Below are 21,378 nucleotides of genomic sequence, written 5' to 3' on the forward strand. Positions count from 1 at the left end.
TGTTCCTAGAATCCTTGACTCCTAGGAGCTCAGAACACCATGGCTCTGTAGCTGTTTCTTACCAGGTAACCAGGTTCACTGGAGGAAATGCAAATGACCCAATAGGCTGAAGCACAGGGGAAAGGATCTTGTATGTAGAAATCTGTTGCTGAAAGTATATCAATAGGGAAAATATATGCCACCGAACAAGCAACACTTTATTTTTCAGTGCTGGGGATAGAACACAAGTTTTGCACAATGCTTGAGCTATATCCCAGCCCAATGAAGGGCTCTGACTTGCCTGTGTATGCCTATCATTCTGTACATCATGCACCTGCCTTCCTGCCTTCTGACATCACCCAGATAAAGCAGCTGAAGAAACAGGCACTGTTATTATTTATTTAGCTCTATTTCACATAAAAGTCTGTGCAACAAAGCTTCTGATTACTACTGTGAAAGGTTTATTTATTTTATATTATTTTAAGGCAGACTTTCATGCAGCCCAGACTAGCTGCACAGTTGCATGGAGCTAAGGATGATTTAGAACTGCTTATTTCTCCTGTCTAATCTCCAGGACCGTGATTAGGGGTGTATGTCACCACATTCGGCTTGAGAATAGCCTGCTCTTAATAGCCACCCAGAAGTCAAATGCTTTGCCCTTCGAGATCACACACAATGTACTCTGAAAAGGGAAAAAAACCCACAAGAGACTGTGAAAGTAATTTATTTTTATTATCCTTGAATAATGTGATTACAAAGCTATACATCTCAACGTACAGACTTTGGGGCTGGTTAGTTTCAGTGTGTGAATTTTGTTGTTGTTGTTGCTATTACTTGCTTGCAAGATTTTTACAATAAAGTTTATGTGAAAGATAGTGCGGATGACTGAGAAGAATGTTTATGCCCAAGCCTGGATGTTTATAGAATTACCTTTAATGTGAAGATTTTAAAAATCTTTTGTCAAATGGCATGAATTTTTATGACATCAAAATGAAATATCAATGATAATATGTGTTATGACATAAAAATGACATTTTGTCATTATATGTAATTTTCTATGAACAGCACTTTATATGTTTCTCTTAGTTTTTAAGCCAGATGTGGTGACACTCACCTTTAATCCCAGTACTCGGGTATTTCAGGCCAGCCTGGTCTACACAGCAAGTTCCAGGACAGCCAGGACTACATAATAGAGATACTGCCTTTAAAAAAAAAAAAAGAAAAAGAAAGAAAAAAAAAGACATTTCTCTTAGATTTTATCGAAAAGGTGTTTTGCATATCTCAGTTTTTACTAAGGCCCTGTGAAATTGTGAACTGAGTTTTTACGAGGCTAAGCCACCTGCCCAAAGCCATACAGCTGGTCCATGACAGACTGCATTTAAACCTGTGTCACCTCCTTCCAGGAACCACATATGTAATTACTGCTCAAGGATGCTTCAGTAGCAGAAGAGCCGTAGCTACAGCTTCTGCAGTGAAGAAGCAGTTTTTAGAACCCCCGTGTGTTGCTGACTTGTCCTTCCAAGGCACGACCCATTCTCCAGGGGAGGAGCAGGTGGGCGGTGAATGGCCTGGGTAAGATTAAAAATTAGATACTGTGACTGGAATACAGCCTTCCCCCTTGTGACTCACGGCGTGAGCTGGACAACACCTGAATTGATTTGTGGCTAGGTTCAACCACAGAGGCCCACGGACCACTTGCTTGCATGTCACAGCTGTGTCGCATTGATGATAAAGGATTCTAAATGCTTACTCATTTCTTTACACAAAAATTAATCAAGGCTCACTAACGATAAACAGTTTGTGGATGAGTAACAATCTGTGGAACACATATTAAGTGTGTGAATATATTTACAATTATTATCACGCAATCAAAATTGTTCCCTGACTAGTCTATTAGCTGGCTTATAGTCTCCCCCTTTTTCTCCATATATGAATATATGGTCTTGAGTTTTTAAAATTAGATTATTTTATGTGCATGAGTGTTTTGTCTGCATGTGTGTATGTACACCCTGTGCGTGCCTGGTACCCATGGAGAACAGAAGAGGGTATCAGATCCCTTGGAGCTGGATGGAGCAACAGATGGTTGGGAAGTGCTATTTGGGTGCTGGGAATTAAACCCAGTTCCTCTGTAAGAGCAATAAATGCTGTAAACCGAGGAGTCATCCCTCCCACTCCTTGAATATTTACTGAGAAAACGGAAATGAACTAAACAGATCAAGTTGATTCCTTTAGGGAATTTACATTTTTAGTCACCAGGGTTTCGATGGCTTAAGCTTCAGGTCTTGTTAAAATAACTCACTCTACACATCTTGGCAATTCACTCAATCCCTCTGAACAAATTTTTTCATTTGGAAAATGAACACAAAACTATCTATTTGATATGGTTAATCATCGGATTAAATTAGTTATAGCCTACCAATGCCAGGTCATAATTTTTGAGTATCAGTACCATATCTTTATATTCTTGGCAATAAGCACAAGTCCATAGCAAACACACTCCTCAGTTTAGGGTAAATGAGTGGATATGGATGAGGTCTTATATGTGTGGACAACATTTTGTCTATAAAAGTTAACCTGGGGCTGGGGACATGTCAGTGGTATAGTACTTCCCTGGTATACACCTAGTCATTAGTTTGATCCAAAGTCCAGAACAATTTACTTAGTAAAGTATTATACTGACTTTTCAGTGGTTTAAAATCCAACACAGAACCAGAAAAAGTGCAAGAAATACTCCTGAACATATGCAATTCTGCTCTTGTTTCTGAGAGTTCAAGCTGTAAAAACACTTTGTAAACACGCAGAAGATGAAAGGCCCTTTTTGGTGATCTGTGTGTAGCACAGTCTCCATGCTTCTTAAAGGCCTTTGCCATAAGTTGGTCCTCAACAAAGCTATACTGGTCCTGCCAGGTCTCAGCATAATCAGGCTCTCTAGGGTTACAAGCTATAACTGCATTGTAAAAGCATGCTAGGTTTGGGAAGCATTTGAAAGAACTTCTCAGCCAGTAATAACATGAAAAACAAATAAATTCATTCTGTCAAATTCACTTAGGGTGTAAAGACATCCTCTCTGAGAGTTGTGGCATTACTGGCGGAGCTAGAAGGGGGTGCAATTATTCATGTTTCAGGAAAGCATGTAACGCACTCAATGGCTGTTTGAGCTGTACTTCATTCCACAAGATGCAAGACTCACACTGCTGTGAATACTAACTTCACTCAACAGAGTGATATTCAGTAGCAAGACAAAGAAAAGAAAAGAAAAATGCAAAATATACCCCAAGGCAGCTCCAGATGCCATAGTGAGATACAAACTGAAAAGGACAGAGAAACTTCCTAGGTAAGAAAAGTCCTTCAGTTAGGAGCTGCAGTGTGAGACAGACTTAGGGCTGGTACAAGGGTTGGGAAGCACCTGAAATCGGCAGAGATGCGGTTGAAAAGTTAGGAGGAATTATAGCAAATAGCTCACAATACATGTAATAGTGAAGTGGGTAAAAACGCTGGAGATGTATGACTTACTGAGTGTTGGACTGCGTAGTTTGTACTTAATTTAGTGTTGAACTAATGAAAGCTTTTAAAATGGAGTGTGGGTCATGATTTGACTATTACTTGGGACGATGTTTCTGTAAGAAAACAAGACCGGAAGGAAAACAATTGAGCAGGAGACCAAAAAGAGAGTACACACAACAAGAATCTAGAGCAGAGGTGATCAATATCCAATCATGGGTGATGGTGATGAAGTTAGAGAGAGCTGGCAGATGGGAGAGCTACGGGCTAGGAAGTATCTATTCCTGGGCTGAGCAATATAGCAGCCTCTAGCCATATGCAGCTATATAAATATAAATCTAATTAAATTTAAGTCAGATTTAAAGTACAGCTCCCCAGTCACATGGTCACATTTTAAGTATTTAGTCGCTACTGAGGATTATGCAGATAAAGAACAGTGTAGGTCAGGAGTGAAGACCCAAGCCTGTAAACCCAGCCCTTGGGAGGGGGAGGCAGAATGACTTCCCTAAGTTTGGGGCTAGCCTGGACTACACAGCAAGTACCTAGCCAGCTAGAGCTGAAAAACAAGATCTTGTTTCAAAACAAAACAACAGCAGCAAAAAATAAAATTAAATGTAAATAACATTGCTATCAAGACAGAAGAGTAATTTCCATCCTGGCAGAGCATTCTATTGGACAGTGCAGATTGCTTCGAGGGTGATTGGCATAAAGATAAAGACGAGGGATTAGAGGATACCAAGGCTTGAGTCTTGGTGACTGAGGAAGGTGGTGAAAGGAGTAGCCAATGGGAAGACAGGTGGACCTACCAGATACTTCACATCTGTCAGACTCTAGGGACAATAAATGAGCCCTAGGTGCAAGGAATGTTAAGTGTCCAGTGGGACTCCCAAAGCTTTGTATGGGAGCCCCGGTGGATCGGGCTGGCTTATTCCTCCCTGTGCTCACTGTCTCCCAGGACTGTGGTGCTTCCGATGCTTATGAGTGTGAGGTCCATTCCTCAGCCCTATCAGGTCAGTGTCTGACACACCCTACGACGAGGACAGGAGGCCGAAGACTGTGCCATTACTGAAGCTTTTCTGTGCTGGTCTGAACCCTCTTCATAGACACGTCATACTTCCTTTCCCCCGGTTGCCTCGCTCACTTCTGCTTGATCTAGGAAAGTCCCCTCACCCTCACTTATTCGATTGCTTCCTCTGGAAAGATTCCTTCCCACAGGGGTCACTGCTTTTTTACTTGACCTCCTTTCTTTCTCAAGTTAGGTTTCAGAGTCTCTCAACCACTCTCTTACCTACCCTTCATCTCTCTCTCAGTGTCTTTCATCAGCAATGGAGGGTGCCTTTTTGAGTGACCTCGATCTAGACATATGGCCACCAACTTAAGAGAGAGGAGTAACAGAAAGGCACACACACCAGCTCTTACCTCATTCAGCCATCCATCAGCAGCCAACACAGACAACACTTAGTGCAAACTGGGAAAATGTGCATGTGAGGAGTGGGTAGGTATGCGTGTGTGTTGCGTGGAGGACTGACAAAAGGTACCACTCCTAAGGGAGAACAATTAGAATAGTGCCCTTTCCCCAAAACTGAATTGAGTGCTGGGTAATCAGCTTGGTGGGCAAAACAAGCACTAGACTTTAGCTCTCACTGGTCCCCTCTGCTCTGCAGTGACCTGTGCTCACCACAAATATTCATCCATGCTAACCTACATCTGCACCGGTGTTCTGTGCTTTTGCGGCATATTGACCGTGCTGTCCTTGCTCCTGTCCACAGACAGCTCCTTCAGCGCTGTGCTAGGACCCATTGCTTCTGAGTTCCTGTCTTTCTCTAGCTGTCTCCTCTCGTCTCTTCTGTACTGTAACTTTACTTTTCTAAAGACCACCCCAACACCACAAGGGAGCAGCTCCACTTTAAGACAGCCTCCTTGGATCCCCTTCCCCTTCCTGCTGCTGCCCGTTTCTCAGTTGCTAGGCTCAACAACCTCTCCAAGAGCTCTGTCTTCCTTGCCTCCCACTCTCACAGAAAGGCCTAGGCAGAAAAGTTCCCATATGATCACACTGAGAGGGTTTTCCTCAAGCCCTCAGCAACCTTCATCAGGCCAGACTCAGTCAGTGGGTAAACTCCTAACTCTTGACTAGGGATGTGACCCAGTGGCAGAGCTTGTGGAGCACGTGCAAGTCAGGGTGGTGGGGGTGAGCATGTGCAGGTCAGGGTGACTCGGGTGTCTCCTTAGCTATTTCCGCAGTAGGCAATGGGACTAACTAAGCCTTCCTTCCTAATATGATTCTGTACCAGCTTCCTTCCTTTCCTGGTGTTCCTCTAACCTGACTGCTAGCTCCGTGTCTCTTTAACCTCCACTTCTGCAGTGTCTCTTGGTCCTCTCTTCCAGCTACAAGCCCTCCCCTAAGGGAGTTTATGCAAACCTGAGGCTCTATGTCTTGGTATACCTCAAGTTTATATCTCCAGAGTCATAACTCCCACTGTTTATTCAGTACATCCACTTGGATGGAAAACAGGCAAGATGGAAGTTTTTATAAGTTTTATTTATTTTTATTTTATGTATATGGGTGTTTTGCCTGTATATAGGTAGGTATGTGTACCACAAGCATGCAGTGCCTACAGAGAACAGAAGAGGACATCGAATCCCCTGGAACTAGAGTTATAGCCTGTTGTTAGCAGCCATATGGGTGCTGGGAACCCAGCCCGGACTAACTTCTGCAAGAGGAACAAGAGCCCGGCATCACTGAGCTTTCTCCAGACCCCTAAAATAGAAATCCTGATTCCTCCCTTTGATTGGCTCTTACCGTATCTTCTCTCCCACTAAATGATACCAGCCAACAGCCCCTGAATCTAAGAGTCATCCACAATCTTTTTGTTCCTCCCACTGCCTTCTCAAGCCCAACTCCAACATAATTCAAATGTATTTAAGAAAGCAAAAATAAACAAAATCTAAAATAAAGGAACACCCTTCACTCTATTGCCACTCTGACACCAACAGTCACTTACTACGCTCCCCCCCACATTTGTGCTTCTATTGTGCGGTACACACACACACACACACACACACACACACACACACACACACCGAGACTCACTCTAGTCCCCAAAGGGCCTGGAACACACTGCGGAGTCCAGGCTAAACCTCAAATTTGTGGCAATCCACCTGCTCCAGTCTTCCCAATACTGGGATTACAGGAGTGAGCCACCACACCCTTCATAATGCTAACCTCTGAAAATGTGAACTAGATACAGTTCTGGGCCCACCCTCTCCTCAGGGCTTCCTGTTGCCATTACAATAGTCCACAGGCTCCACAGGTTCTGGCCAATCTCGCACACGTCTAAGAGTCTCAATGCTCTGCTCTTTGGATATAGACCTTGTCCATCCATCCTTCCACTTGCCTTTTGCCATTCATACAATATGGCGGACACATCTCCACCTCTGGGTTTATGGCTGATTTTCTCTCATCCTGGAAGGGCTGTTCCTCTCATCCAGCCCCTGGATTTGCTAGACTTGTTTCTTCACAGCATGAGCAAAGGTGTGCAAAGCTCTCTCTGGTGACCTGCGATTTTTGCTACTTGCTTATTGTTCGTGTTGCCTCTCCTAGCTCAGAAGAATGAAAGCTCTAGAAAGTGATTTTCCCTAAATACTCCTAGAACAGCAACAGACCCCTATTTGGTGCTCAACTAGTAACTGTCAAGTGATTGCAATCCCTTAAAATTCTCCTCTCTCTGAATTTTTTCGTCCTTCCTCATTTCAATTTTGGACTTAACCACCTCCCCTAAGGCGAGGCCCCAATTCCCTTCAGTACACTATTCCTCCACAGTCCCCACCCTTTGAAGCACGGCTCCTTTAAATAGACTCGGGAAAACGCGGCCGGGAAGGCGGAGCACGGACTTGGGGGCGGGGCCTGCGTGCTGCGTGCGTGCGCGTTCCGGAGGCGCCGCCGCCGCCGCTCCCGAGGCCGCTGCTCCTGCCGCCGCCGCCGCGCAGAGCCCGAGCCCGAGCCGCGGCCGAGAGGAGGGAGGAGGAGGTGGAGGAGGCGCCGGGCCGCGGGGTGAGTGCGGGGCACGAATGGGGGGGCGCCGGCTGGCCGCACCTCGGTGGCCTCTTCACAGCCGCCCGCGAGTCCGGGGCGGTGGCCGGGGGCCTGGCGGGCGGGAGGGGCCGCGGCTGGAGGCCGGAGCCAGCCACGCCCGCGGACCGAGGCGGCCCGGCTGGGCCTGCGGACCGGGCGCAAGGGGCGGGCCGCGGGAGGGGACGCGTGTCCGCGCCCGCTCCGAGGTGTTGTCCCCGGGACCGGGGAAGTGCAGTGCCCTCCGTGCGGCCTTTGCCCCTGCCGCCGAGCGCTGACACCTCCGCGTCCCAGTCCGCCGCCAGCCGGGTTCCCGCCCTCCCTGCCCTCTGTCTTCTGCGGCTTGCCATGTGTTCGCTTTTGCAGCGTTGCTCTCCGCTCTGGTTTCTGCTGCCTCCCTTGAATTTTGTCATCGTAGAGGCCACGGTGTGATTCTTGTCTTCCTTCCGTCGAGGGTGTGTGAGGAGTGTCGGGGTGGTGGGATTGTGACTTGTCTCCTCACTCAGAAAGTTAAGGACAGTGGCTTTTGCTGAATTGTGTAATTTGCTGTTGTTGTTGTAAGGAGAAGAGCGAGACAGAACACTTGTGCCTAAAAAAACAAAAAACCAAAAAAACCCCGAGATTTCCTCACAGGATGGAAAACCAGAGTTTAGGGAACCTTTGATCCCTTGGAAAAAGAGCCAGCGTTGAGGAACGTTGCGAAGGGAAAATCATTTTGTCGCTGCTTTGAAGGAAGTACTGTGTAAGAAATGGAATAAAAGGGCAGGAGGTTAATGGGCCAAGCGTTACAGGTACCAGCCACCGTTTTCTGCTTCTTGGGTGACAGAAGATCTGTTCTGTTTTCAGTAGAGTCGGAGTGTCGACCCTCAAAATGAACCAGGGTAGTTTGCCTTCCAAAGCAGCCTGTTACCAGAGATGATGCTGGAAACAGGATTTGGAAACTTTCTTTACAGTTTCCTGTCAGAATGTGTGGGGGTGGGTATGCCTCTGAGTAGTTTCTCTTTTCGTTTGATGTAACTGATTTCTGCAACACTTTGATACAGTAAGTGCTCGATCAGGCCCCCGACTCCTGTCTGTCTTTATGCTTTTATGTAATACTTTGTTTCAGAATTAAATGTATATTGTTGAATATTCTTTTTTTTAGTGTGGTGTTTCAGTGACTCTCGTTCAGCTTCCTTGCCTCTTCAAATTCTGGGATGATTGTGTTCATTATCAGCGACTAGATGTGTTCCGAAATTTGTTGACTGAATTGAGCGGTTCGGTTCCGTGCCTGATTTACGTACATCTCATGTCTTTTTGAGAGGTACCTTTCAGTTAAATGTTTGCATTTCACTTCCATTCTATAGAAATGTCATTCATAATCTTTTCCAGGCCGCTGATACTTTTGAGACTATGGTGAAATATATGAACTCTTTCTTTGCCCAGGAAAAACAAAATAGACATTTTTGCGCAAAATTTTGCATTCAGTGTCTGGACTCCTCTAAATTCACCAGTATTTTTAAAATAAGTTATATTTATTTTAAAAGTGAACTGAAGTCCCAGATATTCAGTTTCTCGTTAGAACTTTTTAAAAGTGCACACTTTTTTGGTGGCCTTTGGATGTGATTGTGTCTTGACCTTAAATTCTGGGGATCTGGGAATAAGGTTTAAGAGTGATTGTTCTTACAATTTTATGGGGGAAATTCTCAGTAACTACTACTCCTCAAACAGGTTTCATGTATAGCTCAATATTGCTGAGGAAGACCTTGAACTTGTGATTTTCTTGCCTCTTCCAGAGTGCTTGGATAGGTGTTTGCTTCCATGCCTGGTTTATGTGGTGCTGGGGATCAAACCCAGTTCTGTTAGCAGTCATTTTGTTTGTAGTGCTGGGAGTCTAACCTGGAATCTCAAGCATAGTTATTTGGCAAGTACTTTACTACTGAGCTGTGTTCCCAGCCCTAGCCAGAAGTCATTTTAAAACCAATACTCCCTAGTATCTTTTGGCCCCTTAAAATTATAAGCATAAATAATCAGGCTTTTACTTGTACAGTGTACTTTTTAGTAATATGAGAATTTTAAAACCAAATGGTTTCTCTTTCTTTCAAGCTTGCTCGTATACATGGTTTTCATGTAGTTAATTCTGAAGACCTGCAATATTAATTCAGTAAGCAGGTATACTGTATGGATAAAAAAGTTCTTGCTGTCATCCCTTCGGTCATGAGGGATAGACCATGACCAAGTAAATGTAGAGTGTTAGGTGATAGAGCTGTGTGGAAGAGTGAGGACCGGTGAGGACTGGAGAAAAACACTGCCAGGGAAGACCTGAGACTTGAGCAGAGATCTGAAAGGAAGTGCGGGGTGTGTGTTCCCTTGTGTTAAAAAAGATCACAGGAAGAGAGGCCTTCTAGTGCAAAGACTCCAGAGTATACATGACCTTTCTGAGAACAGCTAGGAGGCGAGTGTGGTCTAAGAACAGTAAACAGGGAGAGAAAGAGGCCTTGAGATTAGAGAAGTAACTGCGGCAGCCCTTTTAAAATCTTGGATCCCATAGTAAATCTTTTGGATTTTACTTTGAATGAGATGGGGAACCCTTGGAGTAGAAGAGAGACCTGATCTGACCTAATTTTGTAAACATCATTCTCTCTATTGTATGGAAGTCTGCTTGAGTTGGGGAAAATCAAGAAAAACATGCAGGGATTGAACCCAGGTCCTTATACTTGTTAAGTAAGTGCTCAATAACCAAGCTACATCCTGCCCTTATGTCTTCATTTCAACCTTTTAACCATTTAAAACAATCCATCATCTTTCTGTTGGGCATGTAGGTATCTTCCCGTCTCCATTAAGATAGCAGTGAAATTTTACAGCAGTCCAAGCAATTTTTTTTTCCTTTTGGAATATTTCCTTGTGATGTATTTCTAAAAGGATCACAATATATGAATAGACTTATCTGGTATATGTCTAAATTGCCTTTAAAAAGTTGGTTATCCTAGTTTCAACAGCCATGGTTGTTGAGTGTAAGTTTTATGACAATTTCTTGTTTTCATTGAGTGTTCTTAACACAAGCAGTTGTTTTGGTCGCCAAATGAGATCTTTTAGACAGGTTGAATTTAGCTCACCTCACTCTTCAGCTTTTAACTACCCAGTGCTAATTGTTAGGGATACAGGTAAATTAGAGGGCCTTTGCTCTCAGGGAGTTTTTAGATTCTGCTGTGTTTCATAAAAATCTAATAGTGAAATGACTGTGAGTGTTGCCAGTGTTTTCTGTGGCTGTGAACTTTGCTAGTGGATGTTGATAGTCTCCTACAAAATAAGCACTTAGTTGTTCATAAGGAGTTTTTGACCTCTGTTATTTATGTTTTAATGATATTTTAGAATCTTATATGTTTGACAATAAGTTACACCAAGTAGTTCTTAGTTAAGAGCAATTGAATTTTTAAATTGTAGTGTGCTGTTATTCAGAAAATAGACTGTTTTGTTATGCAAGGTCAACTTTGACTCGTTGACATTTTGTTTAGGTTTAACAAGAGGATGATATCACTGTTTTCATAGAAAATTATACCACCAAGACTTTGTTCAGCATTTGTGGCTCTGGGATCTAGATGGCTTGACTTGGTCTGACAAAGCTGTGACATCTGTAAGGGAGGAAGAACAGCTGAGTCCCCAGGAAGCACCTAGCACTGTGGCATGTGCTAGAGAGCCAGGGGGTGTTCACCAAAGCTCAGTTGTCAAGGCTCCTGACGCCAAACAGCTCTTGTTTTAGATATCATATTAATAATTTGTATAAAGCATTTATATTTATTATTGTGGTACATTTAAATTGTGAACATAAACTTCCTTCCTTCCAATGTTTTCTTTTTCAAATTAAGTTAATCATTTATGAAAAGGTACTGCATAGTTCAAGTATTTTATGCACATTTCAATGTCATGGAATTACTATATTACTTAATGTACTTTTTATCTTGTAGAAAATACTAGCATTAAATAGAAATATTTAAGCTTTCATATGTTAATGAGAGGAACTTGAAGCATCCTTTGTGTGGTGATCACAAGTAATAATTTTATGTACCTTTTAATACTCCATACACTTTAGATAATTCACATTTTGAGGGTGTTTTTTTTTTTGGTAGTATTAGTTATGGGTTTGTAGTGAGTGATTATGGCCTCCCTCCCTGAGCATTTGATTTTGAGATGACTGGCAAATTTATTTCCCAAGTTAAATGATCCTGATGAGAACTGAGCCTGTAATGTTAACTTTCTTCGTTATTATGATCAGCAAAGCAGTTCAGCAAAGAACTGTGCCATGCTCTCATTTCTGCTGAAAATAGGCCTTTCTGAGCGAGGGGCGGACACATAGTGCGCCCGTACCTGCGCCAGTGGAAAAGGGGAAGTCGTGTGATTATTTAAGGTAAAACTGAAACAAGAAATGGTGTACTTTTATAAAAGGAATAAAAATAGTCCTTTTAGTATTATTTTCAGAAGTACCTGATGCACACCTGGGAAAATAGCTTGTTTTAGGAAGTAAATTTGAATTGTTGTACAAAGGAATGGCTTTTTAAGAGTCCTTAACTTAGCCAGGCAATGGTGGCGCACGCCTTTAATCCCAGCACTCGGGAGGCAGAGGCAGGCGGATCTCTGTGATTTCGAGACCAGCCTGGTCTACAAGAGCTAGTCCAGGACAGGCTCCAAAGCCACAGAGAAACCCTGTCTCGAAAAACCAAAAAAAAAAAAAAAAAAAGAGTCCCTAACTTATTTAGGGCATGCAAATTTATCATAGATAAATCTGAAAGAATTTAATTTTGGCAGTTTTGTATCTCTAGCTTATTTAGATCACATTGATAGGGAGTGATTCAAATTGTGAGGTAGCAAAATTAACAAAACTTAAAGTGTATAAGTCATATGTTTGGTTTCAGGACATAATAAAATTTAGACACTTCCTGAGTATATTAAAGTACAGATAACTAGTAAAAGATGCTTTTGAATTAGTTAGCACTTTTGCTAACTCACTTTGAATTCACATGTATGTATCAAACATGTTTCTTATCAGTCTTTAAAATTTTTTGTGTGCCGGGCGGTGGTGGCACATGCCTTTAGTCCCAGCACTCTGGAGGCAGAGGCAGGCGGATCTTGGTGAGTTCAAGGCCAGTCTGGTCTAGAAGAGCTAGTTCCAGGACAGGAACCAAAAAGCTACAGAGAAACCCTGTCTCGAAAATCCAAAAAAAAAAAAAAAAAAAAAAATTATGTATGTGTGTTATTTTGCCTCAGTGTATGTTGTGAACCATGTGTGTGTGCCTGATTCCCAAGGGAGTCAGAGAGGTGTCTCTCCCCGGGACTGGAGTTGTAGTTGGTTGTGAGCCATCATGTAGGTGGTAGGAATTGAACCTGGGCTCTCTGGAAGAGCCGTGTTCTGTCCCTTATTCGTGATTTTTTTTTTTTTTGCATTACTGTTTTATACCAACTTACTGTACATGTGAAAAAAATAATTTTGCTCAGGATAAGATTGTGCTTTAGCTTTCAAAGCAACACTGTAGAAGTTAGAGAAATGATGCAGCTGTTGAACAAAACCACAATAGCATTGGCACTGTGTTTCTTGTAATATTTTTAAATTCATTTATAAATAAAATTCATTCTGTTCCAGACAGGTCAATGTTATTATGCAACGTAATTGTTTTAATAGTTGACATTTTTTACTAATTTTACATGTAAAATTACTGGATATGTTTGGAACTATCCTTCTAGTTTGAATATAAAAGTATTATATACTTACATTAACAGACCCATTTGGCCATTGAACCGATGTTTTAAATTAACTTTTTAAAAATGTATCTTACTTTATGTTTATGAGTGTTTTGCCTGCATGTATGTCTATACTCCAGACGGATGTCAGGTGTAGTAAGCTAGAAGAGGTTGTCAGGTCCCCTGGAATTGGAGTGATGGGTGATTAATACCCACCACATGGGTGCTAGGAGCTGAACCCAGGCTCTCTGGGAGGGCAGTCAGTGTTCTTAACCTCTCAGCTATCACCAGCCCCTGGAATGTTTTATTATCTATATTTGTGACCTCATATGTGTTATGCATATGCCATGATGCATGTGTGGAGGTCAGAGGACAACTTGTAGGAGTTGGTTCTCACCTTCCACCACGTGATTCTCAGGGATCAAACTCCTCAAGTACCTTTATCTGCTTAACCATCTCATCAGCTGAGTTGTTTGAGTCAAAATTAAACTCTTTGCTGAACACATGTAAATGTGTAGTGTTTTTTAAACCAGGAGTTTATAGTCTAGTAATCTATGTATTTTCATAGTGGATTAAAAATATAAGTAAATTTTTTAGGTTAAATTCTTCTTACTAGTGAGCTATTTCTGTATATTTGTTTTCTAACAGCTTTTTAGTACTTGGTTGTCCATTAAATGGTAGGTCTGTGCAGCTTCATAAATACTGTTCCTTAGTTGTCAAAAATATAGTAATATAAAATACAGACTGTGATCTAGCTCAGTCCTTAACACATACACCCCCCCTCATGCGTGCACACACACACATATATATACACACACACAGACACCCACACAGAAACCTACATTGTACTGGGGTTGTTTCCTTGTTAAGATAGCCATTTTAATTTTATGTTTAACATCAAGGTTTAGGGTTTTCTTGTTTTTGTAGAACAGATTTTTTCAAATTATTTTTTTCCTATATTGATTAAAATCATCCTATGCCACTAAAATGTCTACTTAGGTTGGATGTCTGGCTGGACAGAGTGCAACAGTTTACGTTCTTAGTGAGCACCAGGAGCTGGCCAGTTTTATTTTCAAGTTTCTCCCTCAGACCTGACTGACATGCTTATAAGAAACAATACTGCCTTTAGTTTGCAAAATGAGGATAAGTTATTCTGGTTTTTCTGTTTTTGCACATTGTGAGTTAGAATTAATTTGACTTTACTTTAAATCTATGCATAGAAAATCTGCTTAACTGTGGTGCTTTCTTTTGGGATTTTGACTGTCCATTAAATGGTAGGCCTTGTGCAGCTTCATAAATACTGTTGAGTTTTGGACAACATCCTTTATATAGTCTAAAAGTAAACATGAACATAATAGAACCTGGTAACAAAACAAGGCTGATGTTTCTTTGTCCTGAGAAATGTAGTTCCTATTCCAATTAATCTGCCATTTTTACCTTCAGGATTGTTATCAGTGGATATGAAATTCCCTCCCCGTGTGTGTGTGTGTGTGAGAGTGTGTGTGTGTGAGAGAGAGAGATCAATATTACATTGTTGGAAATTTTGAAAAGAACATAATTGGAAAGAAATCTTGCATTATTGGTGATCCAGTTACACAGAGAAGACTACCAGTAATGTTTCAGTTTGTATTTTCCAGGTCTTTTTGTATACAGACTTTTATTTTTAGAAACATTAGAATTGTGCTTTATATTATTTAGGTATGACTTTTCCTGTCTATGTGGGATATTGGTCCCTTGGTTTAGAGCTTTAAGGTTGATCTTTACGATACTATTAACTTAATTAAAGGAGAGACATTTTTGTACATTTATCTTTGATTGCATCTGTTTTTGTCTTTTCCTTCCTCCTTTTGCTTTAGGCTGGGTTCCCAGAAATGGGATCTCAGGCTCAGAGAGTAGTTGCCCTGTATGAGTGTCTTGCTACACCTTCAGTGGCATATAACAAGTTAGTTTTTATAGTTCTTGTTGGTGGGATAAATCCCGGTTAGGGTCTTTGTGGTTATCTACAGATATCATTTTACTAAGAATGTGGAACAACTTTATTGTGTATGCATGGAAACTTAATAGTTCTTTTGAAAAAGTTAGTTGCAATGAGTTTTTTAAAAAATATTTTATTTTTGGAGGCAGGGTTTCTCTGTAACTTTGGAGGTTGTCCTGGAACTAGCTCTTGTAGACCAGGCTGGCCTCGAATTCATAGAGATCCGCCTGCCTCTGCCTCATGAGTGCTGGGATTAAAAGCGTGCGCCACCACCTTGCTTCACCACTTACTGAGTACATGGTTTGATTACTCAGTACAACTTATTAACTTGATGATTTGGTATTTCTAAACATTGGTTTCTTATTTTTTTTTATTTTTTAAATTTATTTATTTATTAAGGATTTCTGCCTCGTCCCCACAACCGCTTCCCATTTCCCTCCCCCTCCCCCGATCAAGTCCCCCCCCCCCCCCATCTGCTCGAAGAGCAATCAGGGTTCCCTGACCTGTGGGAAGCCCAAGGACTGCCCACCTCTATCCAGGTCTCGTAAGGTGAGCATTCAAACTGCCTAGGCTCCCACAAAGCCAGTACGTGCAGTAGGATCAAAAACCCACTGCAATTGTTCTTGAATTGGTATCTCACCAAGGCCAGCTGGCCTAGGTCTGAAAAAGCATGGTTTCTTATTTTTAAAGAATAATAATAGTTGCCGGGCGATGGTGGCGCACGCCTTTAATCCCAGCACTCGGGAGGCAGAGGCAGGCGGATCTCTGTGAGTTCGAGACCAGCCTGGTCTACAGAGCTAGTTCCAGGACAGGCTCCAAAGCCACAGAGAAACGCTGTCTCGAAAAACAAAAACAAACAAACAAACAAAAAAGAATAATAATAGTACTACCTACATCATAAGTTTGTTGAAAGATTAGAAATAAAATGTTAAGACTGCTTGGGTTATAATAGACATTTATTAAATAGCTAACTATTTTTGTTAGTTCTTTTGCAAAGGGGAGTACCTCACTTTTTTTTCCGTTTATTTATTTATTAAAGATTTCTGTTTCTTCCCCACCATCGCCTCCCATTTCCCTCCCCCTCCCCCAATCAAGTCCCCCTCCCTTGTCAGCCCAAAGAGCAATCAGGGTTCCCTGCCCTGTGGGAAGTCCAAGGACCACCCACCTCCATCCAGGTCTAGTAAGGTGAGCATCCAGACTGCCTAGGCTCCCCCAAAGCCAGTACGTGCAGTAGGATCAAAAACCCATTGCCATTGTTCTTGAGTTCTCAGTAGTCCTCATTGTCCGCTATGTTCAGCGAGTCCGGTTTTATCCCAGGCTTTTTCAAACCCAGGCCAGCTGGCCTTGGTGAGTTCCCAATAGAACATCCCCATTGTCTCAGTGTGTGGGTGCACTCCTCGTGGTCCTGAGTTCCATGCTCATGCTCGTGTTCTCTCTCCTTCTGCTCCTGATTTGGACCTTGAGATTTCTGTCCGGTGCTCCAATGTGGGTCTCTGTCTCTGTCTCCTTTCATCGCCTGATGAAGTACCTCACTTTTGTAACCTCATGAACTAATGCAGAACTGATGTACTAAATTAGTAATGAGTGCACAGTGATTTGAGAAGAAAGCCTTAGACATTCTTTGTGTTAGGAGGTTCAGAAGATGGACGACAGGATTATTAATTTGATAGAGGTATGAACTTTAGTATGAAATAAGGCTTATTTGGGATTAGAGTTTTTTTTCTTTTTGAGTCATTGAATGCTGGGTTGAGAAGGGAAAACCTGATTGTGGATGTAAGAATTTTTAATATGAGGACTAGTACTTGACAAAAGCATTTCATTTATTGAAAGGAAAATATATTTGGCTGGGGAGATATTTAGTGACTAAGTACTGGCTGCTTTTGTAGAGGGCCCAGGTTTGGTACCCAGTACACACATGGCAACTCATATTGCTTAACTCTAGTTCCAGGGAACTCGACACCGTATTCTGGCCTCTGTGGGCACTGCATGCATGTGGTATACCTGTGCGGGTTGGGTCCCATAAAGTCACAGAGCAATCTAAGACAGTAAAGGGGTGGCTCCCACAGCCTTCCTGCCTTGTTGCCCTAGAAGCTTTGGGAACAGTGGAGGTGAGGGATATGACCGAAGCAACACCCTTCAGGGCTTGTCTGGTTCTACTCCCTCTATGATACAATTTTTGTTTGTGGATTTTTTTTTTCAGGAATTTATCATCACTTCTTTAAGATATGACCCTGCGCAACATTGTTTTCCCAAGCCAGTTTTTCCCTCTACATTTTCCTCCTTGTTCCTATATGCTTCTGAGTTTTCTATCCATCTATCCACCAGTGTCCCACCCATGCATCCTCCATTTTGCAAACTAGGAACATGCTAGTGCTGAGGTTACAAAGACAAACTAAATAGGTAGCACCTGTCTTCATGGATCTTATGTTGTAACCCTGGAAAACAGCAGGGCAGACATGGCACACCCAGAAGCCCAAGTGGAAGGATCTCGAGTTCAAGGCCAGTTTGGACTAAATGAGTTCTAGAGCAGCCTAGACTGCAGAGTGAGGTTCTGTCTCAAAAATAAAGTGCTGTGGTGAGTTGTAGGAACACAAGCAACCACACTTGAACACAGACGCAAGCTTGTCCAGCAGAATCAGTGATAGACAACATTTAGAATGTTCATGGAGGTGTACATGCAGGAGGCACATTGTATACGTAATAAATAAATCTTTTTAAAAAAAAAGAATTTGAAGGCAGTCAAAGAACAACAACAAAGGGAAGTTGAGAGAAAGGCCTTTAGAAAGAGTATTAAGTACTCTCATTCTTTCTTCTTCCTTTAATTTCCTTTTTTTCTTTCTTTCTTTTTTTTTTTTTTTTGTTTTTGAGACAGAGTTTCTCTGTGTAACAGTCCTAGCTGTTCTGTAACCAGCTCTATAGACCAGGCTGACTTTAAACTCACAGAGATTTGCCTGCTTCTGCCTCCCAAGTGCTGGGATTAAAGGTGTGTGCCACCACTGCCCGGCTATTTATCTAATTCTTACATGAGGTGACATGAAGTATGTGAAATCACACTCTAACCTCTGTATGCCAAAATTTCAAAGCAAATGAGTGAGGAACAAATCACACTGGATTATGGGAAATGGTTTGGATTTTGTGATAGATAGGAAGGGAAGGCACTCTTCACCACCTTCCCGTGTGGATAAATACCTATAACTCTTGGATTTGAAGGCAGGGTTACTAAGAAAACTAGCTGAAAACCAAATCTGTAGGGTCAACAGTAGTTTTGTTTTTTTACACCCCCGCTCCGTGTGTTTACCCATGTACAAGCACTGGCAAATGAAGCAGTGGCTCATGTGTGAAGGTGGTGTTGGTCTTCACATTCCACCTTGTTTTGAGATAGGGCTCTCTTGTTTGTCATTGTGTATGTCAGGCTAGCTGGCCTGTGATTTGCCTTTGAGGATTCTCCTGTCTCCCTCCATAGGGACAGAGACCCTTGGCCAGGATAGCTTTATGTGTGTTTTTGAGGCTTAACTTAGGTCGTCTCACTTACTCAACTGAGCCCTCTCCCCACCCCGTAGAATACATCACTTTTTTGAATACATCATCACTATTTTTCCATGGGTCTACAGAGATCAGAATAAATTACTTTAAGTATTGCAAAAACCTAATAAAATAGTATGTTTTTGATAATCTCAGCACTTGGGAGTCAGATTCAGGAGGATCTCCTGAATTCAAGGTAATTATAGTTTACATAATGAGTTCTAGATCAGCCATTGCTATCTAGCTACATAGAAGACATTCTGTCTTCAGAAATAAAAGCAATACCCCCTCCCCAGATGTGTGTGTATGTTTTAAGATATATGTATGTATGTATGTTTATAGGCAAGCTATTGTATATTATTTTTTAATATTTTATTTTTATGTGCCTTAGTATACATAATTAATAAATAAGTCTTAAAAAAACCTCGTAAGCTTTCCTTTCTTGTTTTCTAGGAGCTCATCTTATTACTACAAATATAAAACATTTCAATTTTTGAAAGTCCTGCAATCTTTTAAGAGTTCACATTAAAAGTTGTCTTTAGAGTATGCAGTCTTTTAAAGTTCCAACCCTCTCAGAAATATTAGAGCATCTCTAAAATATCCAAACCTCTAAAGTATCCACTTTCTCTCAGATTCCTAAGTCTCTGTCAGATTATTGTGCCTTTAAAATTCTAAAGTCTTGTTAATCTGGGCTCTTGTAAAATCAAAAATAAGTTGCATGCTTCCTACTTCATGGGGGAAGAACCAAGGCACTGTCACAATCAAATCAAAGTAGAACCAAACTTCAACAGTGTAAAAAGTTCAGTACTTCACATCTGGGTTGTACTCATGATCCTCTGGACTCCAAAGGGCTTGGACCACTTCTTTGACTCCACCCTCCTGTGCAGCACACACAGCTTGTTTCTTAGGATTAAAGGCCAGGTCCTCTCCAAGACTCCTGCTGTGTTTGGTCATGGTCCCATGGTACTGGGATCTCCCAGATACTAGAATCTTCCCTACAACTGAACTGTACTTCATCAGTAGCCCCTCCTGTGATCTCGTCAGGACTCTAAGCCTGCTGTATGGTACCAAACCTCAACTTCTCTCTGTGGGGCTCACCATTCTGAGACTTCTACTGCAACTGAAGCGTCACCTTCACCTGTGGCTTCCCACTAAAGAGTGTAAAATGTAAGATTGAGAGATATTAAAAGATAATTTGATAATGCACATTAGAACAAAAAGTGAAATAGGTACAACCTTTTGATTCACCAAGATAGGATAGACAATGGAGTATTTTCTCCAACTTTATCAAATGCAAATGGGCTAGACATTTTTGATGTACTTATTGCCTGTATATATTGTATTATACTTAAGTTATTATACTTAGTTTTTCTTATTAGTTATAACCTTTTTTATATTAGACAGAAAAGGAGAAATGTGGTGATATTTTGTTTATGATCTAACAAATAAAGCTGCTCTCCATGACCCCTTGATGCCTTCAAAACCAGTACCACCTGGGAACTCATACACATTACCAATTTTGGTGGCCATCACTCTCTGGACTATAGCTCTGTAATTCTAGTTGTAGGAGTTCTGACACCCTCTTTTGACTTCTGCGGGTATCAGTACACACGTGTACATGCCACAGATGCATATACACATGAAATAAAATCAATCTCTTTCTCTCTCTCCCTCATCCCTCTCTCCCCCACCTCCTTCTGTCCACTCTCTTCCCCTACCCAGCCTGCATTTGGAGCAGTGGGTAAGTACAGTTTTAGAAGATGTAGTTTTCCTATTGTTCTCATTGTGCTTTAGACTTGGACTGCTGTCATCAATAGAACAAGCTTGAGTTTGTGTCACCACTCAGTGCCATCTGCTTACATGTGTATATAAGAAATAGTAGGCCTTAGAGAGTGGCTACAAAGAGTCATTGCTTCATTGTTCCTAGCTGGCTTTATTTAGGTTTACGTATGCTGGGCTAAGTTTGTGTCTTATAGTGAGTTTTCACTCTTTAGACCTTTCTTTAGCATACATAGTACTTTCATGACTATTGCTTGTATCCCCTTTGTGCTGACATGCAGAAAGAAGATGGTCAGATAAATATTTTTGAAAGTACTTAAACAGGAAAAAAGTTAGTTATTTAAAAAAATAATAATCAAATATCTGTAAAAGAACTATCTTTATATGAAGAACCATCATCCCTTCCCTTCCATCCTATGGTTAATTTTCACAATATATTAAATTAGTTTTTAGTCACATAAGCCACTGTGTTTTGTAGACAGTAAGCCATAAAAAGTCTCTGTTGTTAAGGGAAGAAAGATGTTCTATTAGGGTTTTCACTGCCATATTTTGCAAAATATGTATTAGTGTAGGGTATAGCATTCAAAGAAATAATAAAAGGCCCTAAATTATTACCTCTAAATCATGGGATTATAAACAGCATTTATTTTGATACAGGATCTCATTCTGTAGCCCACAGTGGCCCTGAGCTGGAAGTCCTTCTACCTTAACCTCCAGATTGCTGACATTCCAGGCATGCACCCTACCATCTCTGGCTCACACATTCTTTTAACCTTTTATTTTAGGAGCTTTGTACATTGTTCATATATTGTATATTCAGAAAAATAAAAGCTCTAGTATG

At 41.5% G+C, this 21,378-nt stretch overlaps 2 protein-coding genes across 3 annotated transcripts in view; both read left to right on the plus strand.

The window, feature by feature from the left end:
* The first annotated feature begins 6,894 nt into the window (after window positions 1-6,894).
* Window positions 6,895-8,849, plus strand: LOC121434094. Its single transcript, XM_041632940.1, has 3 exons — window positions 6,895-7,012; window positions 7,335-7,975; window positions 8,694-8,849. Exons 1-3 carry the CDS (start codon window positions 6,895-6,897, stop codon window positions 8,847-8,849), a joined length of 915 nt encoding a protein of 304 aa, XP_041488874.1.
* LOC121449757 (ras-related protein Rap-1A) overlaps window positions 7,510-21,378 on the plus strand; it is a 62,071-nt gene continuing 48,202 nt past the window's right edge. The window contains exon 1 of one of the 2 annotated variants that reach the window (XM_041654448.1): window positions 7,510-7,531. The gene's annotated coding sequence lies outside the window, so the exon portion shown is untranslated. Of the gene's footprint in view, window positions 7,532-8,733; window positions 8,853-21,378 lie in introns of those variants that run through there. The other variant, XM_041654441.1, reaches the window with a different exon arrangement.

Source organism: Microtus oregoni, unplaced genomic scaffold (assembly GCF_018167655.1).
Source record: "Microtus oregoni isolate MIOR12 unplaced genomic scaffold, Mior012 000000F_ref0000247, whole genome shotgun sequence".
In the NCBI taxonomy this organism is placed as follows: Eukaryota; Metazoa; Chordata; class Mammalia; order Rodentia; family Cricetidae; genus Microtus; species Microtus oregoni.